The sequence below is a fragment of the Taudactylus pleione genome, unplaced genomic scaffold (genome assembly GCF_031769625.1).
Source record: "Taudactylus pleione unplaced genomic scaffold, aTauple2 ptg000556l, whole genome shotgun sequence".
Taxonomy (NCBI): domain Eukaryota; kingdom Metazoa; phylum Chordata; class Amphibia; order Anura; family Myobatrachidae; genus Taudactylus; species Taudactylus pleione.
The window spans coordinates 5,145,975-5,173,974 of NW_028284958.1; the positions used below are offsets into that span (position 1 = coordinate 5,145,975).

Sequence of the window (28,000 nt, forward strand, 5' to 3'; positions counted from 1 at the left end):
GGAGGAAGTTGGCGAGGAGGATTCTGATGGTGATGTGGTTTGTTTAAATCAGGCTCCGGGGGAGACAGTTGTTGTCCGTGGGATGAAAAAGCCCATCACGGTCATGCCTGGGCAGAAGACCAAACATTCCACCTCTTTGGTCTGGCAATATTTCTATCCAAATCCGGACAACAACTGTCTTGCCATATGTACCATATGTAAAGGTGAAATAAGTAGGGGTAGGGACATTAACCACCTAGGAACATCCTCCCTTATACATCACCTGCAGCGCGTTCATAAAAAGTTACTCTCAAGTTCAGAAACTTTGGCTAAGACCGTAAGCAGTCCAGGGACACCTAAATCCCTTTGTCCGGTTGTATCCAAGCGCCTGCAAACCACACCGTCAACTCCCTCCTAGTCAATTTTCTCCTTAGTCAGGATCGGAAGTAGTCCTGAAGGCCATGTCACTGGCATGACTGACTCTCCTATCCGGGATTCATGTGGAGGATCCTGCATTGCTACGCCTACTGCTGCCGCTGCTGCTGCTGTTACTGCTGGGAGTCATTCATCATCCCAGAGAGGAAGTAGGAACACCACTACTTTTATTAAACAATTGACCCTCCAACAGTCCTTAGCGAGGAGGATGAAGTATGACAGCAGTCATCCTGAAGTAAATTGGATAAATGAGGCCTTGACTGCTATGTTGGTGTTAGACGTAAATCCGGTATCCGCCATTAGTGCAGTGGGATTTAGACAATTGATGGAGGTAGTGTGTCCCCGGTTCCAAATCCCGTCTAGATTCCACTTCACTAGGAAGGCAATACTGAAACTGTACAGAAACGTCAGAAAAAGTGTCCTCAGTGTCCTGAAAAATGTGGTTGTACCCAATGTCCACTTAACCACGGACATGTGGACAAGTGGAACAGGGCAGACTAAGGACTATATGACTGTGACAGCCCACTGGGTAGATGTAGCACCTTATGCAGCAACAACAGCAGCGTCACCAGTAGCAGCATCTCAGAAACGCCAGCTTGTTCCAAGGCAGGCTACGCTGTGTATCACCGGTTTCAGTAAGAGGCACACCGCCGACAACCTCTTAGAGAAACTGAGGGAAATCATCGCCCTTTGGCTTACCCCACTTAGATTCTACTGGGGATTTGGGATATCTGACAATGCCACCAATATTGTGCGGGCATTACATCTGGGCAAATTCCAGGACATCCCATGTTTTGCTCACACAATGAATTTGGTGGTGCAGAATTTTCTGAAAAGCGACATGTGCGTGCAGGAGACACTTTGGGTGGCCCGAAAAATTTCTGGCCACTTTTGCCATTCAGCGACAGCGTGCCGAAGACTGGAGTGCCAGCAAACACTCTTGAACCTGCCCCGCCATCACCTGAAGCAAGAGGTTGTGACGCGGTGGAACTCAACCCTCTATATGCTTCAGAGGATGGAGGAGCAGCAAAAGGCCATTCAAGCCTATACATGCACCTATGACATAGGCAAAGGAGGGGGTATGCACCTGACTCAAGCACAGTGGAGAATGATTTCCGTGTTGTGCAAAGTTCTCCAGTCCTTCGAACTTGCCACTCGTGAAGTCAGTTCAGACACTGCCAGCTTGAGTCATGTCATTCCCCTCATCAGGCTTTTGCAGAAGCAGCTGGAGAAAGTGAAGGAGGAGCTAAGACGGAGCAATTCCACTCGGCATGTGGGACTTGTGGATGAAGCCCTTCATTCGCTTTGCCAGGATTCCAGGGTGGTCAATCTGTTGAAATCCGACCACTACATTTTGGCCACCGTGCTCGATCCTAGGTTTAAAGCCTATGTGGTGTCTCTCTTTCCAGCCAACACAAGCCTGCAGAGGTGCAAAGACCTGCTGGTGAAAACACTGTCAGCAGAAGCGGAACGTGACACATCAACAGCTCCTTCTTCATTTTCTCCCTCAACTGGGGCTGCCAGGAAAAAACTTAGGTATCCTAAGCAACCCGCTGGTGGTGATGCAGGGCAGGCAGGACCAAGGTGGACATCTGGTCCGGACTGAAGGACCTGGCAACAATTTCTGACATGTCTACTGTCACTGCATATGATACTGTCACCACTGACAGAATGGTGGAGGATTACATCGGTGACAGCATCTAAGTAGGCATGTCAGACAGTCCATACCTGTACTGGCAGGAAAAAGAGGCAATTTGGTGGCCCCTGTACAAACTGGCTCTATTTTACCTGAGTTGACCCCCCTCCATTGTGTACTCCGAAAGAGTGTTTAGTGCAGCTGGGAACCTTGTCAGCGAAAGGCGTAGGAAGTTGCTTCCACAAAATGTGGAGAAGATGATGTTCATAAAAATGAATTATCAACTCTTCCACACAGTCGTGTGGCAGACCCTGGCACTGAAATGATTGGTTTGTTAAAGTGTGCATGTCCTGTTTATACAACATAAGGGTGGGAGGGAGGACCCAAGGACAATTCCATCTTGCACCTCTTTTTTCTTTGCATTATGTACTGTTTGGGGCTAGTTTTTCACACTGCCATCCTGTCTGCCACTGCAGTGTCACTCCTAGATGGGCCACGTGTTTGTGCTGCCCACTCGTGTTGCTTAGTATAGTCATCCAGCTACCTCGGTGCTGGATTACTTTTTGGACACCTTTTGGACATAAAAACACTGTTGTGAGGTGTTCAGAATAGACTGGAAATGAGTGGAAATTAAGGTTATTGAGGTTAATAATAGCATTGGAGTAGAAAAACCCACACGTTCTGTGATTTTAGCTGTTTTTATGCTTTTTTTCCAAAAAATACAGATCCAAAACACAAAACCCAGAACATGGAAGGGTGGTTTTGGCAAAACCAATCCAGATCCAAAACACGAAGAAAGATCCCGATCCAAAACCAAAACACAAAACACGAAAAGTGGGCGGTGCACACCCCTAATTCAAATGGTCAGACACTCCTGCGTTTTTGTGACCAATCCAAATGGATCCTCTGTGCGAACGTAATCGCAAAGCAATCGCGGCTCGATCTGCAAAAATATCACCATTCTGTCCTTTTCTAAATCAGGCCCATAGTTCCAATTCATAAAATTATGCAGAAACTGCAGTTTCTAATAATTTCATGAAAAAAATGGTTGATACATAGGCCTCGTAAGCACTCCATACCACTCACCTCATTAACTGTATCATTTTCAGCAGTAACAAATAAACTTGTTTAAATCCTTAGCAGAATCTTGAGAATATAAATTCCCAATAGTGAAAATTATGGTAAACACAGTGCAACAGGAAAAATTATCAAGGATTTATGCTGGATAAAATTTACAATGTACATTTTTTGTTTTGTCTATTAAATATTAATAATCTCTCTGTGTTTTGTTTTTCAAAAAGGGAATCCTGCTTCATTGCAATAACTAAATAAGTACATCATGGTCAGCACAGCACCCTGCAATGCCAATAACCTTCCACAGCTCCGTCCAGCCTTAATCTATTTGTGTCGCTGTTTAAAGTACACTAAAATAAATGATCAGTATGACTTGTATATGGAATAATATGGATGGCGTATTAATTGCTAACACAGACAGCAAAATGGTTAGTTGTATTTGTAACACTTTACCTTATATGACCCTTGATTGAATCCACAATATGTGCTTTCCATTGTGTAGCTTCTTAAAACCCCAATTTCATGCCACACAACAACACGGGCAGTTGATTCTCTGGCCTTTTCCACTAGAAAGCTGCTGTGAGGCATTGAGAATGCTGGAGCAATTTTATCAAGGACTTTAGGTAAGGTCTACAACAAAGAATAAGAAAAGAAAAAAAAAGAAAGAACATTAATATTCAAATCTATAATTCAGTGTTTACATTTGTACATAGGCGTTGGGTACACTGATGCCGGCAGTCAGAATCTTGGCGCATTCAGGTAGAGAGATGGGGCTGCATACAAAACAAAGGGGTGTGCAGACTAATATAAAGCTATTCATCCATGCAAACACTCTATCCTGCCCATAATCCAGTTCTCATGGAGCGAGAGCCTCCACTGCCCCCACCCAATCATCACAGCCGAACGCCAGAGATGGCCCATATACTTTAGACGCACCACCTCTTGCCACCCCTCGTCCAAGGCACAACTAGCAGACTTACACAACATATGGTAACATTGGTAAGTAATAAAGTTTACTCTCTCCCTGTCCTCTCCCATTTGACAGCAAAACTCACATATAGACTGAAGCATAGCGTACATACCCTGTATCCAACATCCTCCAAGAGAACAGACGAGTCCACTACACAACCAGCTTGCCACAGGGTCTCTTTTATGCTGCATCCATAGAAAAACACATTCTTTCTCTGAGAATGGCCATGATAATCACAGAAAACCTGCAAACAAAGATAACATTTAAATACTGAACAAACTACTTTTTATGTGTATTTCCCATTCAAACCTGTGTTTATATTGCTTTTTATGTGTGTATAACAATTGCGCATTTGGAACATATCAAGCAGCCTTCTTTTCTCTTTAATTAAATTAATCTTTTATCTCTTTTATTCATTTATAGACTTTTTCTTTTCCTATGTCCTCCAGATATCATTTAATATACTACTGGTTGAAGGCAGAGGTTTGTTAGCTTCAGGCAAGAGCTTCAGGGTTCACCTAATCGGCAGGTAATGACACAGCTCTAACTTTGTATTAAAAATACCACTAACTAACAAGCCTTGCTTAATGAAAAACAAATATGATTAATCAATCTTTATAGAAAACTGTAATGCGATCATCCAACTCTCCACTAAGCGAACCATTATTTATACTCCATTTACATTTTCCTTCTAATACGTGCTCCCCGTTCCAGCAGTGCATATATTCTTTCTTCTGATGAATTTCTTCAGAGAAAATCTGGCCCCAGAACAGAGAGAGAGTACTAATGCTCTGGAGAGAGCTGAAGCCAAGGTGGTCTGTGTTATGCTCTGGTTTGTAATTCTCCATAAAGCAGAAAGCACACAAACATTCTTCTATAATAAAGTGTACCTGCCTATGAATCAGTTGTTTAGTTTCTTACAAATCAGAATGACAAATCAAATGTCAATATGACACTGCATCAAGCTCGCTAATTTCTAAACAGCCATAGCTAAGCGAGCAGGTTTCAAAGATGCATACTTTTAAATGAAAATGTGAGAAACATTATGCAGTAACAGAAAACAGTAAGCACTGTAATATTCAGCTATTGTATAGGGGTGATCAATATGTGCTTTACATCACATAACTGATTTGGAATAGGGAGTTCACCATCTGATGTTTCTCTTGAGATGTAGGGTCCAGTCGCCAGGGCTGTTGAGAGCTGTGATGGGCTTGGGTACAGGTTTGGTGGCCAAATCAGGGAGGCATGGCCACACCCCACACCAAAAAAATTTGAAAAAACTATGGGCCTGATTCAGAGCCGCTCGTAAGCGGCCGCTCGTTCGCTCCGAGCGATGTTCGCACATCTGCGCATGCATATGGGTCGTAATGCGCATGCGCCAACCAGTCATTGCGGTCCGAAATCGAGCGCTCGCAAAATAGCGAGTGCCTGCTAATTTGAGTGACAGGAAGAGGCGTTTGTGGGTGGTAACAGGGGAAGGTGCTTGAAAACGGGGAGTGGTGATCCGAACGCAGGCGTGCCAAACGGTCAAAACGGGCGTTTTAAGGGTGTGCATAATTACCAAAGCAGTGTCATCGACCACGTCACTTGGTTGTTTCTTAGCCTGAACTGTTCGCATGATTGCGGTAGGATAAACCTACCACAAGCACTGCGAGCAGTTCAGATGCCTTTCGATGTACTCGATTAATCAAATAAATAGCAGAGATGACGTAGGATGCGAGCGGCCAGGGGGCGTCTTTGCAAAATAGCGAGCGCATGTTTCGTTCACTCGCTCAGACATAGAGGCGTCAACAGACCGCAAAGAGCGAGCGCTCAATTTAAATAGCCGGTCCCTTTTTCTGAACGAGCGAGCGCAAATAGCGTCCGGCTCTGAATCAGGCCCTATGTGCGCTGCTGCAAAGCTGCACAAAAGGGCACTTGGGGCTGCTCAGCCAGGTGCAGGTCCAGGGGGGACCCTCCACAGCCCAGCACACAGCAACATGTACCGGGCTGGGGAGAGGGGCTGCTGCTGCTGAGCAGTAGCAGTCAGTCCTCTCTCTCCCACTATGCAGCTGCCTGTTATAGGGGTCCGGTGCACAGGGCCAGTGCTACCATTAGTTAGCTTAAGGTGGCTACCTAAGAGCGCCAGCTACTGGAGGGCATCACTGAGTCCACAAAAAAAATTAAGGATGTCTCTTTCAGTCCCGTCCAGGACTACTGTTCACCAAAGCTGACGCAGGAACTCCGCCACCCCCGGCACTGCACTCTCATTTGTTAGTGTGGTAGAATCAGCAGCAGTGGTGTTGGCCCCTTCCCTCTCCTCCAGCCATCTCCTGTCCTCCATTTGCCAGCTTGTCACAAAGGGTCAGTGTGTATGTTTGGGAGGGGGTATTAATGAGTGCTGGTAGGGTGAGTGTGTGGGGGGAGGTTAATGCGTGCAGACAGGGTAAGTGTGTGGGGAGATTGGTTTTATTGACTGTTGGTAGGCAGGGAGAGTGTGTGTGTATGGGGTTTAATGAGTGGTGTCAGAGTGAGTGTGTGTGTGTGGGGTGGGGTTAATGGGTGCTGACATAAAGTACTGTGCAAAAGTTTTAGGCAGATGTGGAAAAAATGCTGCAAAGTAAGAATGCTTTCAACAATAGAAGTGTTAATAATTTATTATTATTATCAATTAACAAAATGCAAAGTGAATGAACAGAAGAGAAATCTAAATCAAATCAATATTTGGTGTGATCACCCTTTGCCTTCAAAACAGCATAAATTCTTCTAGGTACACTTGCACACAGTTTTTGAAGGAACTCGGCAGTGAGGTTGTTCCAAACATCTTGGGGAATAACCACAGATTTTCTCTGGATGTAGGCTTGCTCAAAACCTTCTGTCTCTTCATGTAATCCCAGACAGACTCGATGATGTTGAGATCAGGGCTCTGTGGGAGCCATATCATCACTTCCAGGACTCCTTGTTCTTCTTTACGCTGAAGATAGTTCTTTATGACATTGGCTGTATGTTTGAGATCATTGCTCTGCTACAGAATACATTTGGAGCCAATTAGACACCTCCCTGATGGTATTGCATGATGGATAAGTATCTGCCCGTATTTCTCAGCATTGAGGACACCATTAATCCTGACCAAATCCCCAACTCCATTTGCTGAAATGCAGCCCCAAACTTGCAAGGCACCTCCCACCATGCTTTACTGTTGCCTGTAGACACTGATTATTGTACCGCTCTCCAGCCCTTCGGCGAACACACTGCCTTCTATTACAGTCAAATATTTCAAATTGTGACTCATCAGTCCAGAGCACCTGCTGCCACTTTTCTGCACCCAGTTCCTATGTTTTCATGCATAGTTGAGTTGTTTGGACTTGTTTCCACATCAAAGGTATGGGTTTTTGGCCGCAATTCTTCCATGAAGACCACTTCTGGCCAGATTTCACCGAACAGTACCTGGTCTACCTGAGTCCCACTGGTTTCTGCCAGGTCTGAGCTGATGGCACTGCTGGACATCTTCTAATTTCCAAGGGAAGTAAGAATGATGTGTCTTTTATCTGATGCACTTTCCTTGGCCGACCACTGCATCTACGGTCCGTTTATTTGTGCTTCTTTAAAAGAGCTTGAACAGAACATTTGGAAACCTCAGTCTGCTTTGAAACCTTTGCCTGGGAGAGACCTTGATGATGCAGTATAACTACCTTATGTCTTGTTACCGTGCTCAGTTTTGTAAACAGTGTATGACCTGTGACATGAAACTGTCTTCCACAACCTTACCTTTGTAGTAGAGTTTGGCTGTTCCTTACCCAGTTTTAAGTCTCCTAAATAGCTGTTTCTGTTTAAGATAATGACTGTATTTCAACCTACATATCAAAATGATGATCGCCTGTTTGGTATGATTGGTTCATCATACACCTGACTATAATGCTACAAAATCTCTGACTTTGCGCAAGTGTACCTAGAAGAATTGATGATGTTTTAAAGGCAAAGGGTGGTCACATCAAATATTGATTTTGATCTAGATTTCTCTTCTGTTCATTCACTTTGCATTTTGTTAATCAATAAAAATAAACTGTTAACACTTCTATTTTTAAAAGCATTCTTACTTTGCAGCATTTTTTTCACACCTGCCTAAAACTTTTGCACAGTATTGTATATTGGGGCACAGATGTATGGCATAGATATGTATTGGGGAACAGATGTGTGGCAAAATATATTGGAGGCACTGCTATATGGCATATAAAGAATTTGGAGCACTCGTGTGGCACATGTATTGGGGCATTGTGTAGGATAATTCATGGCTATGTGTTAAACAAAACATTTAGTGTACAACTGTGTGGCATATGTATTGTGGGCACACATGTGTGGCATTATGTATTGGGGCACAAATGTGTGGCATTATGTATTGGGGAACAAATGTGTGGCATATTATTTATTGGGTGCACAAGTGGGTGGCATATTATGTATTGAGGACACAAATGTGTGGCATATTATGTATTGGGGCACACATGTGTGGCATATTATGTTTTGGGGGCACAAATGTGTGGCATAATTTGTATTGGAGGCATTGATGTGTACATTAATTACTGCTATAATTACAGCTGTGTGGCATATAATTAATTTGTGGCACAGATGTGTGGCATATTATGAATTGGGGACACAAATGTGTGGCATATATATTGGGGCACACATGTGTGGCATATTATGTTCTGAAGGCAGAAATGTGTGGCATAATAATATGCATTGGAGGCATTGATGTGTACCATAATTACTGCTATAATTACAGCTGTGTGGCATATAATTAATTTATGGCACAGATGTGTGGCATATTATGAATTGGGGCAGAATTATGAGGCACAGTATGATTTTGAGGATCTGCTGTGTGGCACATTAGTTGGGACATTTCTATATAGTATATTTTGAATTTGGGACATTGTGTTGGATATTATAAATTGGGGTCACTAATGTGTGATATATCATGAATTGGAGAGAGCAGGGGCGGTGGGTGAAATTTGCCTAGGACACCTAGAAATCTAGCAGAGGCCCTGCTGGCATGGGCCCCAGTCAGGCCCCTACAACAAGCATGGGAGCGGGGAAAGAGTATCCTCCCCCCTTACTGCACCCTTGCCTGTCACCTGTAACACTAAGCAGTTTTTAGGGGTGGGTATTTGGGTTTTAGCCCTAATTGTATTTTTTTTTTAAGTTTTGAGGGACACAGGAGAAAGGTCTGAGAGGAAGGTAAAGTAAATTTGAGAGGGCGAACAGACATAAGAATTACAGGAGCTAAAATATTACACATGAGCCTGTATCCAGTAAAAATGAGGAGGCAAATCAACAAATGGGAAGACATAATATAAAATAAAAATAACATGGCTTGTTCGGAAAGCAGACAATAAACATGCTGGCCAATATGGGTCTATAGGGCAGATGAGAAAGGACAGGCAGAAATTATCCGAAGGTAGAAATAATCATTAACAAAGCTAGAAAAGATAATAGATGCCCCAGCACACTATGAATGAATTGAAAAAGTGATAAGATCCCATCATCCCAGAAACGGTAGCAAAGAATCTACCAGGCTGGTAGAGGTGACATAATCACCCAAAGAAGCAGTCAATGTATGAGAGACTGGGCACTGATAGAGATGTGGGGTTTGATTGCATAGTCATCAGAGATATGTTTGAGTGTGAAACATATAACGATCACCAGAATATTATCTGCATTGTAGAGTGCTCTCTAATAGGCACTATGTATTACATACAGTATTTGTGACTAAGATATTTTTTGTAATATATAGTGGTTACTATAAAATGCTATACAGTATATTGTATATTGGACTAGAACATTGTTGGAGGATGTCTTGGGCCACCATATACTCCAGCATGGGATGTTTACTGAAAATTCCCTATCTTTAATTGAACGGTATATTTGAATCCTTCTGTCTTCTTTGATGAGCCATTGTTTTATGCAGCTGCTACTATTAAAATATACCTACCCCTCACTTCTTTCTTACAGATTTGTTAAGCCTGTGAACGATTCGGGCAATAAAGGTGGGGAGCTGACAATTTATAGGGCCTTAGGGGACCCCGATAATTAACATTCTAACTCGCCGCGGCTGCCGGCGCGGTGACAGCTGATGCTACAAGTCACACATGCGATCAAGAGCTCCAACGTCCGGTGGAAGGAGCCGGACGGGGCAGAGGTATCCTAAAGGATCCCTCTTTGCAACCCGAAACTCCTTCCCACAGGGAAGGAGTGGGTTGCAAGCCCAGAGCTGAAGCATTCGCCATCTGAAGATGGCGAATGCTCCCGCAGTCAAGCTCCGAAAATATTATATTTTTGGAGTTTGGTGAATTCTGACAGCGGGCCATTCTGCAAAAGGAAGGTAAGTAGGAGATATCTGTTATATCTCCTGCTTTACCCTCTTGATGTGATGTGCATTTTCCTGCTTTTGTGAAAATTAAGTGATGATGAATAGGTCCCTTAACAATTAATTGATTACTGAAACATTCAGAGAGGATTCAGTATAAGGGAATTTTTATTATTATTATTAATACTACTACTACTACTAATAATAATAATAATAATAATAATAATACAATTAACTAAAGTAAAAATTAGAGATGAGCGGTCCGATTTTAGTTAGATTAAGTTCGGATCTGAAAACCATATCATATTGGCTATACGGCTCTCAGATGTTTTAGAAAGCCAATATAACCAAATTTGCGCTAATTTGGTGAAAAGAACTAAATAGAGCTGAACCACTCATCTCTAGTAAAAATAATAATAATTTTATTCATATTGAAATTTTCTCCCAACGGGACTCAAAGTGATTTACAGTTGCAGATTAAAAAATCATGGAACAAAATAAATTAAACATACTGAAAGTAGTAGACGAGCTAAATTTTTTTTTTCTTTTTTTAGAAAATGAAGCAACATTACAGAATTCCCTGTATTTTGTTAGTTTAAGAAACTAGATTAAGTAAAGATTGTTATATATAAACAGTCAATTATTGGAAATGCTAAAAGTTGGACTGGACTGGTCCATATTGGTGACGAAACACGTAAAATGTGACATAAAAACGCAGGACGTGGGGAGAAAGCGATGTTGCGGCCACTTCCAGTGCCTGGGACTGTTCAAGAAAGTATGAATGAGCTGTACGATTGCGCTGAATAGGGAGTTCTGCTAAATGTGGCATTTTCGAAATGGTGAACTTGAGGCCTTTACAGCTCTTGCAAATACACTTCATAATTTTTAGCTCTCGGTCCAAAAAGCCAATCCACAGTATTTTTACATCTGCCCTTTATGATTTTTATTGGATGAAAAAGTATTAGGTAGAGACTAATGAGAAAAACAAGGGGAGAAAAAAAATAATACATGAACATAAAGCAACCTTTAGTATCACTTTCACAAGAATCTGGAGATACACTGAAGTTCCAAAAGTCATGGGATAGCAGTATGTAAAGGTGATGGTAGGTGGTGCCATCGTGCTGTGACAACTTGGAAATACCCAGACCTGTATCAGTTGTATTCTGCGATCTCTTGAGTCAGTTTGAACAGGGCAGGCTACCTGATTTATCAGAGTTTGAACGGGACATGATAGTTGGTGCCCGAAGGATGGGACATCCCATTTCTGAAGTTGTGCTGACATTCAACATTCATTGATGTACAATGTCACGTGTGTATTTGGCATACCTCATGGAAGCCATTACCACCCACCATGTACAGCGCAGTGGCTGACCACAGTTGCTTAATGGTCAAGCAGATTTTGGCCAGAGTTGTCAGTGGTAACAGACAAGCGGCTCTGGCTCAAATCACATCCACATTCAATGCAAGAAGTACCAGACACATATCTAGCAGGTCAGTGCAGCGTTCTTTAGCTTCCATAGAATATAGGAGCAGAAGACACACCACAGTGCCCCTGTTAACACTAGGGACAATATGTTATCTGGGCTTGTGACATCACTAATTGTACCCTGGAGGACTGGACAAGTGGTCCAATGAGTCATTGTTCCAGTTGTTTCGGGCTGATGGTAGGGTTCGGGTGTGGCTCATGAGGCCATGAACCCCAGTTCTCAACAAGGCACAGTGCAGGCTGGTGGTGATTCCATAATGGTGTGGGGTGTGTTCACGTGGCATGGGTGTGGTCCGCTGGTCCATCTGAACACATCATTGGCCGTTAGCTGCTTTGTTGCATTGCTTGATGACCATTTGCAGACTTCATGTATAGCCACAACGATGGAATATTCCAGCAGAATGGTCCCAAGTTGTCCAGAATTGGCTTGAGGGGAGTTCTGACGAATGGTGTGGACACCAGGTTCACCCGACATGAACCCAATCGAGCATTTATGGGATGTGGTGGAGAGGTCCATTCACATCCAAGATCCTGACCTACAAATATCAGGGAGCTATGGGAAGTTATTCTGATGGCATGGGTCAACATCTCTCCAGAGGTCTTCCGTCCACTTGCGGAATCGATGCCAAGTCGAGTTGCTGCATTTCACAGGGTAGGTGCATACCATGACTTTCGACACTTCAGTGTATATAGAGTTCTCAAGAGAATCATATCCACTACTGTATTAGACAATATATAAAACATGATCATTTTAATCATGGTGATGAATTAACATTTCATTTTCTGAGATAATATAGTGCAGTGTAAGCAAACAGAAATCCTGATATAGCTGATGGTAGCCAAGCACTGTGGCACTGCTATAATCTCTAGCAGAACTCAGTATTTAGGAATTGTCATGTGTAGGATACAAGTGGAGGTGACATTTTGTGTACTTTATTGAACCTTGTCTATATAACTGTTAATATTGAACTGTTACAGAAACCATATGATTATCAGCCAACAGGTATAATCTCTGCCGAATTTAGAAGATATATTCTTCCCTTCAGAGGATAAAAAACACACTTGGTATTGCCGGTGAGCGGAAATCAATGTATGTTTTATGAATGGAAAGAAATCAGTGTTACATCGTCTTGTCATACAATGAAGTCGGGCAGCAAAAAAGATCAATACTTCTCATACTAGCTTAAAATTATTGACAATTTACCATGGACTGAGGCCAAGTGCAGCAGGTTTCCATGGAACAGAAGTGCTCAGAGAATAGGCACTGTAGTATTGAGCTGATATCACTAGAATATTTTTCTGGCAGTTATTACATACAATGGATTTGCAATTTCTCTTAGCTCACACTAAAACTGAACTATTGTATATTTTATTCAATTAACGTGTTAGAGGACACTTGTACTGGAGTATTAGTAGAAATGTTTTATTCAATTAATGTGTTATGGGAGACTAGTACTGGAGTATTAGTAGAAAAATACTGGAGTAAAGTGCTAAACAGATTCATAAAATGCAATCAAATTGCTTTATCGGGCAACAAACAATTCACTTCTAAGTGAGCCTGTCCTAAACTTCACCAAAACTTGCAGAATGGTCATTTTTATGTGACCTTTTTGTATTATTTATTATAGATTGTTTAGTGATACCTCTTTTCCACCAAAAACCCGGGTCCGACCTGGATTTTCAGACATGGTTCCAACCCAGGTCAGACACCATTTACACAGCACCATCGATCTGGGTTATTCTCAGGTCAGCCCTGTTCACACTGAACCTGGGTCTGCACTGCTAAACTTGTGAGGTCATAAAAAGTGGGAGGTGACTGCTCCTCAACTACCAATCAGCTAATTTTAGGCATGATCCAGGTCAAATAACCCGGGTTACGCCGTTTACACTGCACCATTACCCAGGTCCATCCTGGGTCCGACCCTAGTACCTACCTGGGTTGGATTGCCAGGTCACTTGACCCAGGTTATTTTTCAAGGACCCTTTTACACTGAGCTGTGACCCGGGTAGACCCAGCAAAAACCCAGGTTTTTGCTCTGGTGTAAAAGGGGTATTAGTTTGGTCATTGAAAACAAATGTAGAAAAAATAATTATAGGTCAACAGAAACCTTACCCTATAAAATTCTGTACATGGGTGCAGGTGAACTTATAAAATAAAGTAGAAAATATTATGTGTATTGTGTGTATATAGTGTTGGGCTGTGGCCAGTGCCACATGAGAATGACAGTGGCGGGCAGCTGCCTGCCAGTCTCGGCGCGTTGCTCCAAACCCACACTTACAGCCAGCTACCTGGGACACCCCCTCAGCAGCCTCTCCTCAGCACCTCCAATCCAGCACCCAGGGCACATGCCCCCTTAGTCCCCCCCTCCCCCCAGTTGCAGCCCTGGTGTCACCGTTTTGTAGGTGTGCCGAGGCCAGTGTCTACGTTTGCCAATGCAGATTTTCTGGCCCCGGCAGAGCAAAAACACTGGCCATCGGTTACTCAGATGGCAGATGTTTTCACAGATGATTCAATGCTTTATCCATAGATGCAGTGCAAATAACAGAAGCTTGCAGGATGCATCTACACAAGACACCACCTGTAGCATTAGTATATGTACACACAGCAGCTTCAACCAAAGATGCAGCTGCTGTGTACTCTGTGTCCACCTCTTAATCAGCCCCATTGTTAGGAGACTCCAGCCTCACAAAATGAATTAGAGTTAGAGAGGTGTTTTCTCAAATGATTTGAACTATAAGGTGAATGGAAGTGGAGCAGCAAGGTGCATAGAAGTAGGGCAGCAAGGTGTTTTGTTGTAGGGCAGCAAGGTGCATAGAAGTAGGGCAGCAAGGTGTTTTGTTGTATGGCAGCAAGGTGCATAGAAGTAGGGCAGCAAGGTGTTTTGTTGTAGGGCAACAAGGAGAATGGAAGTAGGGTAAATGTTGGAAATATGTGTATACAAGTGCAGTGGTATGACAGAGATACAGTATGTAAACACTAGTGGAATGCATTATCACTACAGACACCCCAGTTGCTTAACTAGTAGGGTGGTTTATTAAAAGATATGTGATGTACAGCCACAGTGATACAATGGTGCTTGAGCAGAGAGGGGTGTGATACAGTTTGCATACTGGTGACTGTTAATAGCTTACGGGTTACAGTGTAGGATGCAGGAACAGCAGTAATTGCAGGATAAACACTGGGTCTCTCAGAGCTAAGTGGAAGATGTCGTCTCCCACTGTGTCACTCTCTCACAATAAAGAAAGATGGCCCCGCACATGCTTAGTAGTAACTTTGGTGGCCATCTTGAAACAGGGAATGCAACCTACTTGGAGGAACAAAATAGTCTGCACAGTAGCACACTCCCTTATCAACAGTAACAGGTGCACAAAAATAGGGCAACAAGGTGAATTGAAGTAGGGTAACAAGGTAAATGGAAATATGGCAACAAGATGCATAGAAATAGGGCAACAAGGTGCCTGGTAGTATTGAAATAAAGTGCATGGAAGTATGTAACAAGGTGCATGTAAATAGGGCATCACAGTGCATGAAAGTAGGGCAACATAGTGTAAACAAAATCAGAAATTACTCCAGAGAAAAAAAGTAGTTAAATCTAGTACTGAAATGACACAAGTGAATTTGATGGCTGCATAATACATATGGTATACATAAGCCATCTAAACAGGGTGTCTAATAAATTTGAAACGCAGCATAATGAATTCTAAATGTTATTCTGTTTCATTAGCATAAAAAGGGTACCCCAGTCTCCTGGACTTTAGCGTTAGCCCACATCAACTGTTTTAGTGCTTTTCATTTGCATTGTATGGAACCATCAACCGCATATTATCTGTTATGTTAATTGAGTATAATTCTCTTTTTTATGTACAGTAGATAAGTATGGACGGCTTCTTTTGTCTGTACTCCATTTTCTAGTAATTAGAGTGTAGGAAGTGCCATTGCTATCAGTTTATCAGTGTTAGAATCACATTATCAAAAATTAATTTTTAATTGGTAATTTTAATATTTGCTTTGTGCAAATTTATATTCCTACTTTTATCCTTTTTCTGTTTAACCTTCAGTATATAAATTGATCAATATCTTTCTTTGTTTACTGTAGGTGATTCAGGAAATGATTATCTTTATTCCTTTGTTGACCCAACCAGTTACATTATCTTCTTGAATCTCTTCAGGATTCATTTGACATTGGACAAATGATGTGGGTTTTAGCAGTAATGAGATTTGGCCACTGGAATCCTAATTTTGCTGCTATTTTAGTTAGGATATCTCTATTAGGTCCATAGACTAAAATGACACATAAGATTTTATTACTTAAGCCCTTTCTGTTTAATTTTATAATACTAATTTAGTTTCACCTTTTTGGTGTTATAAAAATATCCAAGGCGGGATGTACTAAGCATTGCATGCACGATGAGGTACATCTCGCCACTTATCGTGTACATACCAGAGTTAATTCTGCCGGTATGTACTTAAAAATGCATCTAAAATCGCAAAGGACATCTCTCCCTATAAGAGCTGTCCTTTACAATAGACTTGGATAGATGGACTTCCGGGTTTTATACCCATAAGTCCCTCTGCGCATGTGCAGAACGCTGTGCACCACCGTGGGGGACACTGGGAGGGATTCAGTTGGAGCCCTTCCATAAGAAATGCGAATAGAAGCCCATAAGCTTCTACTAGGTAACGCCATCTAAAGTGAACGTTCCCACCGTGTACAAGCTCCGGAATGTATCGCAATCTGGAGCTTGGTACATTTGTAAATGTGGCCAAAACACTGAAAATTGCATTTTTGGAGTCTTGGACAAATTTTCATGTTCAGTACATCCCAGTCTTTACATAATATGTACTTCGTAATCTGCTAACTCACTGCTTTATGCTGCTGGTATCTCCATCTGTGCTGAGTAATATGCTTTGAATTCCCAGATGTGGACTTTGCATTATTTCTCTATAAAAATGAACTTAAACTGAAATGCCTACATTGGTAAACAGAATAAATCATGTGGAAGTTTAGGTTTCTTCAAGGGTACTCACCAGTGGTGTTTTACCAATGCTGTTTAGGTAGTATAACAATCCTTTAACATGATAAATAGTTGGTTGTAGATGGCACTTCGGTGAGACCCACTGTCTGTTCAAATCTTCACAATTTAGGGAGCACCTGTGACTAAAAGAAGAAAAATAAAATAATAAAATTATCAAATACAGTAATACATAACTATTGTGGGTAAAGATTACATATAATATATTTATTGAGATGTGTGGTCCGTTTTTCCTGAAATACAAATACACCCAAACTTAGGAGTTCTGAGTCAAATTGAGTCCCGACTCAGATCACTTTTGGGGTTCCGAGTAGAACCGAGCCCTGGCTTGGGTCAGCTGTAAGTTTGGAACTTAGATTCAAAAACCAAATCTCAGTTCCAAATTACATGATTTTAGCTATTTTTAGCAATTTTAAAACAATCCAAAACTAAAACCAAATCCGAACACTTGACGGTGGTTTTGCCAAAACCAAAACACGGGGGTCCGCACGCACGCATCTCTAATTTCTAATAAAGTATAATAATAAAATTAGCTTTGACCCGAGATCTGTTTTGGACATTATGCTCTATTAATGCTCCCTAATTTATGAGTAATACTGTTCACTGTTCTTCTAATGGTTACTTTTTCATTAAACTTTTTACTGTACAAACCAGTATTGGCCATTTATCAGTGAATCACAACATTATGTTAAACTAATTGATGCACTGGAGATATCTCTTTTCATCTGTTACAGGGCCCGATTCTGAGTTGTACAGTATTGCACAGGCACAGGGAAGTGGCTGTGCAATATCGTACAAAAACTCATATGCAAATGCAACAAGAGGCGTCTGGTGCAAATAAACGCCTCCTAACTGCATCACAGATCCGAGTTTCTGCAAGACCATCAGCATTTTCTGTATCTCTGAGGTCACTCAGAGTGCTACTCGCAGCTCTGTAGCCGAGGCCAGGAAGTCTACAGCAGAAGTTTTCTGGAATGTAGGCTGGCTCCAACCCCAAATGGCTGTAGCCTGTCAATAAGGCTGCGGCTTGGGTGAACTGCCAGATATATCGCAGAGGGAGACCTGCACATTTGCAGTTCAGATCCTGTGCATGGTCTCTCACAATCGGAGTAGTACGTAAACCATCGGGTATGCTTGCTACTCTGAATCAGGCCCACTGTACATGTTTCAGCTTGCTACTGATCCTTTTGTCTCTGTTGTATTACATAACCACTATAGGGCTGCCAGTTGCTTGATAACCAAAGAATACATTAGTAACTTGAGGTGAAGTTGCATACTGTATATATTTCGCCAAGTTAGCACTATCTGTTAACCACTCTTGACTTGAACACAATAGGATCTTGGTGAAAAGTGAATACTGTGTATATTTTTTTTTGTTTTTTTTCTAATCTTATCACACTATATACAAACAAAACAGTTCAAGCCTTTGTGAGCTTCAGTCAAGGGTGAAAGAAAACCTATTGCAGAGATCTATCGCTGATATTAAATATGAAGCAACAAGCTGGAAATGGCTTTCTCTGTTTGCTACAATTTAATGAAACTTTTTTTTCTTGACAAGACCTTTTTCATTTGAAGTCACCAGCTCTATTTTAATTAAATGAAATTGTTATTACGTAATACAGAACTGAGTCTTTGCAGAACGTGGAACACAAACACAAGTAGTTAAACAGACTGGGGCAGCGCTTCGCTTTTGCCATTTGCAGTATTTAAATACTGTTTCCTAATGTATTTTCACAGTAATCTCATAGGACTAATTGAGTGACAACCAGCAAAAGAGAGTGACTGGGCTTACTGTATCCTCTTCTGTGAACACATCCTTGGAACATACTGAATAATGGGTAATGTAGGCGAGCAATTACAAAATTGTTCTATAGCTCCTGTTGCCTGGATCATCCAGTCAGATGTTTGCTTTTATGTTCTAAACAGTATTAGAAAAATGATTGGTTGTTATGTTTTGGCACCTTTTCTACAGTTACTTGTACACGGCACATTTCTTCCCAAAGGTGAGATCTGTCCTAGGAAATATGTATGCTTTACATCACAATCATCTGCAACAGTTTGATAAGAGACTCATAGATTTTTGCTGTGCTGTTGAAACCACTGTTCCTACTCTTTCCTCTATCTAACTCTACATCTGTGGTCTCCTCTTGCCTTTAATCCTCTTCTCATATCATTGGTAAAAATGGAAGCAAAAATATACTAGTTTCTTTCCACTTGCAATTCTCTTTGTAATCCAAATGGAAATTATTTTGTCTTTGCAATCCATTTTACACAGGGTCGTAACTAGGTGTCACGCTGGCACTTGTCTCTGGTATTGACCTCACCTATGTGACAGTGTCCTTAACATCCCTCTCCATCTGCTTGAGAAAGTAGCTGCCATCACTATCAGTGCACCATCACTTGGTGCATCTGTCTGAAATCTGATCTCTGCATAAGCAAAACTCTACATAGCCTGCAATTCTGACAGCATGCCCACTGGATACCCTCATGTGCAAATGCTCCGTTGCCACCCACTTTAGCTTCATCATGCCCAGAGTCTCCAGCCTTGTAATGGTCAGACTGATGCTGTTTCAACTTTCACAGTGGACCCCGCCGTCATTAGACACCTGTTTTTTTTTTCTTATTAGCTATTTATTTCAAAAGCCTATTTATATCAAAGGGGTTTCTAAATGCTGGGAAACTTCACTGGAGTGAAAATAAATAAGAAAATTGCCACGCCACTTGCATCTAAACGCATTCACAAACCATGCTTAATACATATAAGCCGTGGAATGTCTATCAGATGTATGAGCTTTTAAGGTGCTCATCCACTAGACGATTAATATGAGCGATTGAACGATAACGATATCGCTAACGTCCAATCGTTCATAAATCATTTGCAAATTGATCAGAAAAATGTCTAAAATGACCAGCGATGCGCGCTCCAACTGTTCGTTTAGACATCTATCATCGGGCAAACATGCTGGACAACCTGACGATAACGTCAGGTTCAACATGTTTGCAGGTGATTGATGTTCCTACACTGAACGACTGCTCGTTTAGTGAAGGCACATACAGACTTTGAAACGACTGCATGATTACAATGTCGTAATCGTGCAGTCGTTTTGAGGTCTGCTAGTGGATGGGCCGCATTATACTGTAGGTGTTTTCACATGCAGTTTACAGCTGTGTGTTTTGACATAAACACAATGACATTGAGCAATTATCCAAGAGAAAAATGTTATATATTTACTCAATAAATTATGTTTTTGGGTGACCTATTCTATTGACACAATTTTGAATGGTGATAACAGAGCACGTGTTGTGGATGATACTGAAAAGGATAACGATGACAAACATTGGTAGCAGGCAGGTGTATTGGCTTTCAAGATTACTTTTAAAATATTGATTGCAATAGTATGATAAGGGGGTGAACAGAGTGGTGTGAAGCTAAAATGTTTTTCTGCATGGCCCTTGTGTTATGTCAAATATTGTTGTATCCAATTACAAATTAGTGGATCTAGCAGTGGATCTAGCAGTTCAGAGCACAGAACATTACAAGACATATTTTTTAGAATGTACATTTTCTTTTGAATTTTGATTTTCTGTTCAGCTTCGCCAGTGATTCACCAGGGTTTAAAAACAGCTATCTCAAACTTTTTAGAACTATGGGCCTGATTCAAAGGAGGATGCTAATTAGATTTTTGTATGCAGTGGTACTAAGGATTCATGCTAATGCAGGGATGTACTAGGTGTCAAATTCGTCCCTGGCATCTCCCTGTGTGTGCGTACATAAAAGGGACATTGCCTCACCTTACAGGGGAGTGGTTAAATCTCAGCGGGGCATGCTGCGAGTCACAGGGACCTGGCATCGTAGCACGCCTCCGTCTCAGTATCCTGGCCGAGCACAGCGCCGGGACGCAGAGATGCACGGCCAGGGTTTCAGACCATTGGCCCTTCCGACATTTGCCAGAAGTGCCAGATGGCCAGTTTGGCCCTGTGCTAATGCCACAGCCACTGTAATTTGTATAGAAATGCCCACCAGCTGTGTCTGTAAATCCACTGCTTACGTACAAAGACACACCACTGGTCGCACATCGGTGGTCACACCATCGAACCTCTGAGCAATGTTATGGCTTCTCAGAATGACCGTCGGAGCTAAGCCACCGGGGGCAGTGATACTGCATACAAAGACACAGTCGCTGGCTGAGTCCTGCCCACTAAACACTCACGACATGCGAGCATTTGAAAAACCACCCTCCCATTACCTCCAATAAACTCACACTGACTGTTAATCACCCTGCATCTAAATTCTCACTGCAACTGCCGTCAGTAAACCATCGTGACGCATGCGCGTGGCGACTCAGAGGCGTGCACAGTACGAAAAACATTAGCCAACTGCACAAACATTGGCACAGTGTCCACCTCTGAATCAGATCAGCCTCTGTTTAACTATTTATAATTACAACACATGCAGTATGTTCATTAGATTACATTGTTTATAGGAGTTTGTACATGTGTTTATGTCACTCCTTTAATATATATATATATATATATATATATATATATACACACATATTTATTATGTTCACTATGAATGAAAACCTAAAATGATATTTCACATAAATAACCTATCTTGCTGCCATTCTGAAGACAAATACACAAGGGAATAAATAACAGAAGGTGCAGAAAGCTGTAAAGTTAAAAGTTATAAAGAAAATTTAATGCCGCAGCTGATAAAATAAACTTATTTTGAAATCTACTGTCCATTACAGTTAAATGTCGAGACAGGACCCATCATAAATAGTGACTGATGGTTGATGTGATAATGGTGCCTTGGGCACTGTAAGTCATAAACTCTAAAGGGATGCAGAGGGAGCTTTATGTTTATAGAACATCCCTGTTAACTGTGCAATGTAACAATAGGAAAAAAAAATAAGTTGTATCAGATATATCTATCTATCTATACACTGTACATATATATATATATATATATATATACACATATATATATATATATATATATACTGTAAATGTACATATATATATATATATATACACACACATATATGCATATATAAATATATATATATATATATATATATATATATATATGCTGAAAAATAAGAAAACGTGCGCCTAATAGTGTAGTATTTAAATAAACAGCTGATAGTGCTCAATATAAGTAATGTGCGTACCAAACAATAACTTTCAATAAAGCTTATCTGATGTCCAGGTCAACTTCCTATGGTCAGGAAACCAAAACTGCCAATAGATTCCGGATATCAATCCAAGGACGGGTACCCTCTTACAAGGACCTTTAAATAAAAGGGCTCAAGCCAAGCCCATAAACATAATATAGTGTAGTATTTTCTTTGACCATTAGAGTGGAAACGAGTAATAATTTCTGCGTACCAGATAGAGCAAAATGTAATGCATATAACAAAAGGCTTCTTCCTGTTCTGTAAACTGCCCCGAAGTCACCTTCTAATTCATATATCAGGGGTAGCCAGCCTCGAATCATACAAGGAGATTGACCTCCGTAAATAATTTTATTATCCAGACAAACATCAATAACAGAAATAAAAAATATATAAAAATGGATATTGCTTATCTTAGGTATAAAGCAGAATAGAGTCCACTCTGTTGGAAGTACAGGATAACCAGTTCTGTCCCAACGCGTTTCGTCCTAATTGGACTTCCTCATATATATATATATATATATATATATATATATAAGCATGACAGCGAATGTGTCACAATCTTTTAAGAACATCAATATGGCAAACAGGCATTTTGAATTCTAAGCTGCAAAATGTGCTCATACTTCCCTTCTTTTAGGCAGCACTTGGAATAGACAATACTAAAATAAAACCTGGTACTGCATGCATTTTGCATAGTGAGGACATTACTATACAGAATATATTTTGTTTATATTGGAAGGACCTCATTATTATTTCTCTTGCAAAGAAACAAGCAGCTGAATTTGGAACTAGTTCTATAGAAAGTGCAATGGGGCTGATTCATTGGATATCTGCGCATACCCACCATCCACCAGGTTATCTCAGCCTGCGAGGTTGGTCACAGTGCTGGGATCACAAATGCAGCAGGGGGTGTCAGACAACTTTTGTTGCTACTGCATATTTACAAGGATGGAATTGCAAAGCTGCTTCTGTGCGGTTCTGCAGTTCTGCCCTGTGCTGAATCAGCCCCAATATACTCATAAAAGAAACAATAAAGAAATATGGTTATTACTGGAGCATTTCTGTTTTGCATACTTTGATACATTTAATTAAAATATATGAAAAAATATGTTATTATTACTATAAACACATTATTATAATAGAATAGCTTTTTTTCCCCTGAAAAGATGCTATAGCAGACGAGGGGACCTTGCCCTCCCCCATCGCTCTAGTCTAGCGCATGTGTAGAAAATACTTTCCCAGTAATTTCTGCAGCAGTGGCGGAAAGGCAAATATAGTCAATGGATGAAAATAAAACTGATTCTAATACTGAAAATGAAGGCTGCACTTTCAAGAAAAGCCACAAAGGTGGTAGTTGATACCAGGAGAAGTAGAGAAGTGGTAGTTGATACCAGGAGAAGTAGAGAAGTGGTATGCTATTACAGTGTTTCATCACATTATCTCTTATTTAGGCATTCTTAAATTACCCGGTGGTTTATTATTTCAATTCTTAAACACTTAAGACCTGATGCAGAGTTGAACATATGCTTGTTTGTGGAGTACAGGGCCGCCATCAAGGGGGTACAGACACTGCACCTTTAAGGGGCCCTAGCTGACAGGGGGCTCTGCAGTGCTGATTATCCCAATTACCAGGTCTCTTTTGTTTTCTTTTTTATATCCTGCTGAGACTCTCATTTTTTCAGAGCGGAGTCCCACTTTTATAATTGCATTGAGAGCTGTGTGAGACACGAAAGCCTACTTAAGGAGACCAGTACGGCCCTGCTATTGCTGTGCTTCATGTTCACTGAGGTTGGCTGGCCACACCCCTAGAACCAGCCACCAAACAGCAACCACCTTCCATCCTCTTTCTACTTCTCCCCTCTGCTCTGCTTTGTGTGGCCAAACCCACTTTTCATTATGCCGACTGTGATATGTAAATTGTAACACCTCCTCCACTGTGCTCGATGTTGTAGCGATGCCCTTGGTGGTCTACATTAATAGGCGGAAACCACTGACAGTAAACCATCAATGGTTAACAGCGGCTCTGAGTGGGAGGCAGGACTCGATAGGGTCATTCTGTGAAGGTGGGTGGAGCTATATGAGAATGCATTGGGGGGCAGGTCTATGCACTGTGCCCCCTGCACCATGGGAAAAACATTGCCATGGCATTGGACAACTGCTGGGTGCTAATCATCAATAGTCGATTGTCATCCCTACGGTGTTACCCATGAATACCTTTCTCATGCCTACCTATTTACAATTACCATGCATATGTAGTTGGTAATGGAATCACTTTCATGTGGTCATCTGCACTGCAAGAGAGTGAAGTGGGATGGTGCCAAGGTACTGCAAGTATGGGGTATTGAGTGTGAGTCATGTGAACACTGTAGAAGATTACAATAACTAAACTTGAACTACTGGAATACAGTACATGAAAATTGTATATTCGTTTTTAATCTTTGGAGGTTTTAACCTACCGATGTGTCCTCTTACAACTTTGCTCATAGAGTGGCATTCTAGCTTCCCTGCAGCGGCATGTAAATCCGCGTTATGGCGTGGTGTGGCGTACTGCAAGGTGCAATAGAATACATGCCATGCAATACACAGTTTAACCACTGGGTGGCGAATGCTCCAAGGATGAAAACTACAGTACTGAATACAATGCTATAGCAGGCGACGGTGATCTGTCAGAGACTGGCCAATCACGGTCAGGCAGTGTAAACAGTCACTCCTCCAGGGGTGCTGCTTGAAATGATCACTTTGTGGCAAGACGAAACTGCTACAGACATTATATTGTACTCATTACGGGCTGTCCGTACCGTACACTGTACTGTCGGTACATGGTGTAAAGATACCTGAACTAAAGACGCACAGGCAGTTTTTCAAAAAGAGTCGGTTAATAGTCTATTGCAGCTGGGTGGTACAACATAGAGATGAAGGGAAGAGGAAAGTGCAGAGCAATACATAAAGTTGAGCAGAGTGCTTTAAGAGTATTGAACCTGAAATGATCTCACTTTATGAAAAATTGCCCATGTGTCTATAGTCTAGGCATCTTTACGCCATGTAACAACAATATACAGCATCAGCTTTAGAAACCACTGAAATACCAACAACAAAGTCGTCCAAATAAATGAAGCGGTTATGACAGGCGAGATAGGGAATACTAATTTATTTATATTTTAGTGGAAGAACGATTGTTTAATTTTATAAAATGAACAAAATTATTTATTACAGCAAAAGGGCAATATTTATTAATTATTAATTGATGTTTCATAATGTTTTTAATTATGGGAAGGCATTCATTATTTTATGATGTGGGTACCTTTTATATAGCCATAAAATAGATTTTTAAACATCAATTAACATTTACTTAATATTGCCCCTTTATATAATTAATAAATACTGCTCTTTTTTAATAAAATTAATAAATAATTTGTCCACTAATATATTAATAAAATAGCCTTTTTCTCCTAAGAGTTATTAATGTATCACTGTATAATAATTACCTTCATTACAAGTGTATGATGATTCCTCTTCTGATTGGCAAGATAGATGCGTCAGTTTTACATTAGTTTAACATTGGTTTTACTTCGGTTTTATGTCAGTTTGGTTAAAATCCCATTATAAATTAGATATGTGTGCAGATCCCGTGTTTTGGTGATGTTTTGGCAATATGCTGGAGGTCTCACTACCCCTGAAAACTGATGCTTAGTAAATTTACCCCCAGGAGTGGTATGCATGCCTCACACTCTTGCACATACTGATATATCTCCTGCAGTGTGTTGAACAAAATCATCCGTGGTATTGGACAAATAATTGGAAGTTGAGTCACGAACCTGCAAGGAGTGAATTTATCTGTTAGGCAATAACATACCTATTCTGAGATTATTAAAAAGGCTTGAAACCAGTATGCAATGACTGCAAGAAGTGCAGCTTTGATACAATATAGTGTAGATTCTTTACCATCACAATGAAACACTAAGATCAATGGAAAGAGATAGTATGTATCCCAATATCCCTTAGTGTCAGATATAATATTATAACCATTGAGTTATTATTGAAAATATTACTGTAGAGAAAAGATACAAGGAAATAGAGATGCTGGTATAGAGACATTCTCCTTAATTGGAAAACAGCATTGTTTAGATTCAAATTAAATACAAAAACACATAGAGACTAAGTGGTAAATTTACTAAGAATCACAATTGAAACACTCACAATATCGCTGAAACACAGGAGACTTTTGAAAGGTGAAACACTCATATTTACCAAGAATCGTGTTTTGCTGAATCATGTTTTTCGATGGTGTACGTTTGTGTTTATCCCCGTTCAGCCTGCAGAGATAAGTGAGATACGTGCAGGCTGCATGTGTGTATAGTGTAAAAAAAAAAGTAAAAAGCAGAAAAAAAAACAGGGTGAGGTTCCCCCTCAAAAGCATAACCAGCCCGGGGCTCTGTGAGCCAGTCCTGGTTTTAAAAATATGGGGGACAAAATGTGTTGGGGTCCCCTGTATTTTATGAACTATCACTGGGCTTTGTGAACTAGTCCTGGTTTTAGAAATTTTGGGGAAAAATTGTGTGAAGTTCCCCGCATTTTTAAAACCAGCACCGGGCTCAAACTCATGCTGCTCACAGCCAATCAGCAGCCGCTTGCTCTAGAGTGGCCTCTGAATGGCTGGCGACCCAGCAAGTGAACGATTTTTTGAAGTGTAATGAATGATTTTTACAACGATGAACGAAAAATGTTCCTTCACATAATGAAAAATCATCATGTCGGACAGTCTGAAATGAACTACAAACTACAAACAGGAGCACTCTTGAACGATTTTCGTTCATTGGCCCTCATTCAGAGCCGTTCGCTATTTGCGTTCGTTCGTTCAAAAACAAGGGGTGGCTATTCAAATGATCTGTTCGCACATTGCAGTCTGTTCACACCTCTAAGTCTGAACGAGCGAGCAAAACATACGCTCGTTTATTTGTTAAAAACGCCCCCTGGCCACTCGCACCATACGTCATGTCCGCTATTTATTAGATTAATCGAGTACATCGAACAGGATATGAACTGCTCGCTATTCTTGTGGTTGGTTTTTTCAACCGCTATTTTGCGAGCAGTTCTGAGTTAAAGAAAACCAAGTGACGTGGTCAATGACGCTGCTATATTAATTATGCACACCCATAAAACGCCCATTTTGACCTTTAAGCACGCCTGCGTTCTGATCTCCACTCCCCGTTTTCAAGCACCTTCCCCTGTTACCACCCACATACGCCTCATTCTGTCACTCAAAATAGCAGGCACTCGCTATATTGCGTACAAACGATTTTCAGCCGCACTGACTGGTTCGCGCATGCGTACTAAAAACCGTACGCATGCGCAGATGTGCGAACATCGCTCGGAACGAGCGTACTGCCGCTAGCGAGTGGCTCTGAATGAGGGCCATTGTTATAACTCAGAAACTGAACGATTTTTTGAACGATTGAACAATAATGACGTCGTTATAGTTAAATCGTCCAAAAATCGTTACATGTGTATGCACCTTTAGAGTTACCAGCCTCAGAAACCGCTACTTAACAGCACCTCAGATTAGAGACCACATAACATCTTCACAGAGTTCAACTAGCAGACAAATCTCAACATCAACTGTTCAGAGGAGACTTCGTGAATCAGGCTTTCATGGTTGTATTGCTGCAAAGAAGCCACTACTGAGGATAAACAACAAAGAAGAAGAGAATTGCTTGGGCTAAGAAACACAAGGTATGGACATTAGACCAGTGGAAATCTGTACTTTGGTCTGATGAGTCCAAATTTGAGATTTTTGGTTCCAACCGCCGTGTTTTTGTGAGACGCAGAGAAGGTGAGCAGATGGTTTCTGAATATGTGGTTCCCACTG

The 28,000-nt window shown here is 41.1% G+C and overlaps 1 protein-coding gene across 1 annotated transcript in view; it reads right to left on the bottom strand.

Moving 5' to 3' along the window:
* The window catches only part of AGBL1 (AGBL carboxypeptidase 1), a 676,305-nt gene that overhangs the window by 318,320 nt on the left and 329,985 nt on the right, over nucleotides 1-28,000 (bottom strand). Inside the window, exons 19-21 of the mRNA XM_088452839.1 lie at nucleotides 16,947-17,076; nucleotides 4,207-4,338; nucleotides 3,578-3,754 (exon numbers count right to left, since the gene is read on the bottom strand). Coding sequence (XP_088308965.1) covers nucleotides 3,578-3,754; nucleotides 4,207-4,338; nucleotides 16,947-17,076 — 439 coding nt within the window. The remainder of the gene's footprint in view (nucleotides 1-3,577; nucleotides 3,755-4,206; nucleotides 4,339-16,946; nucleotides 17,077-28,000) is intronic.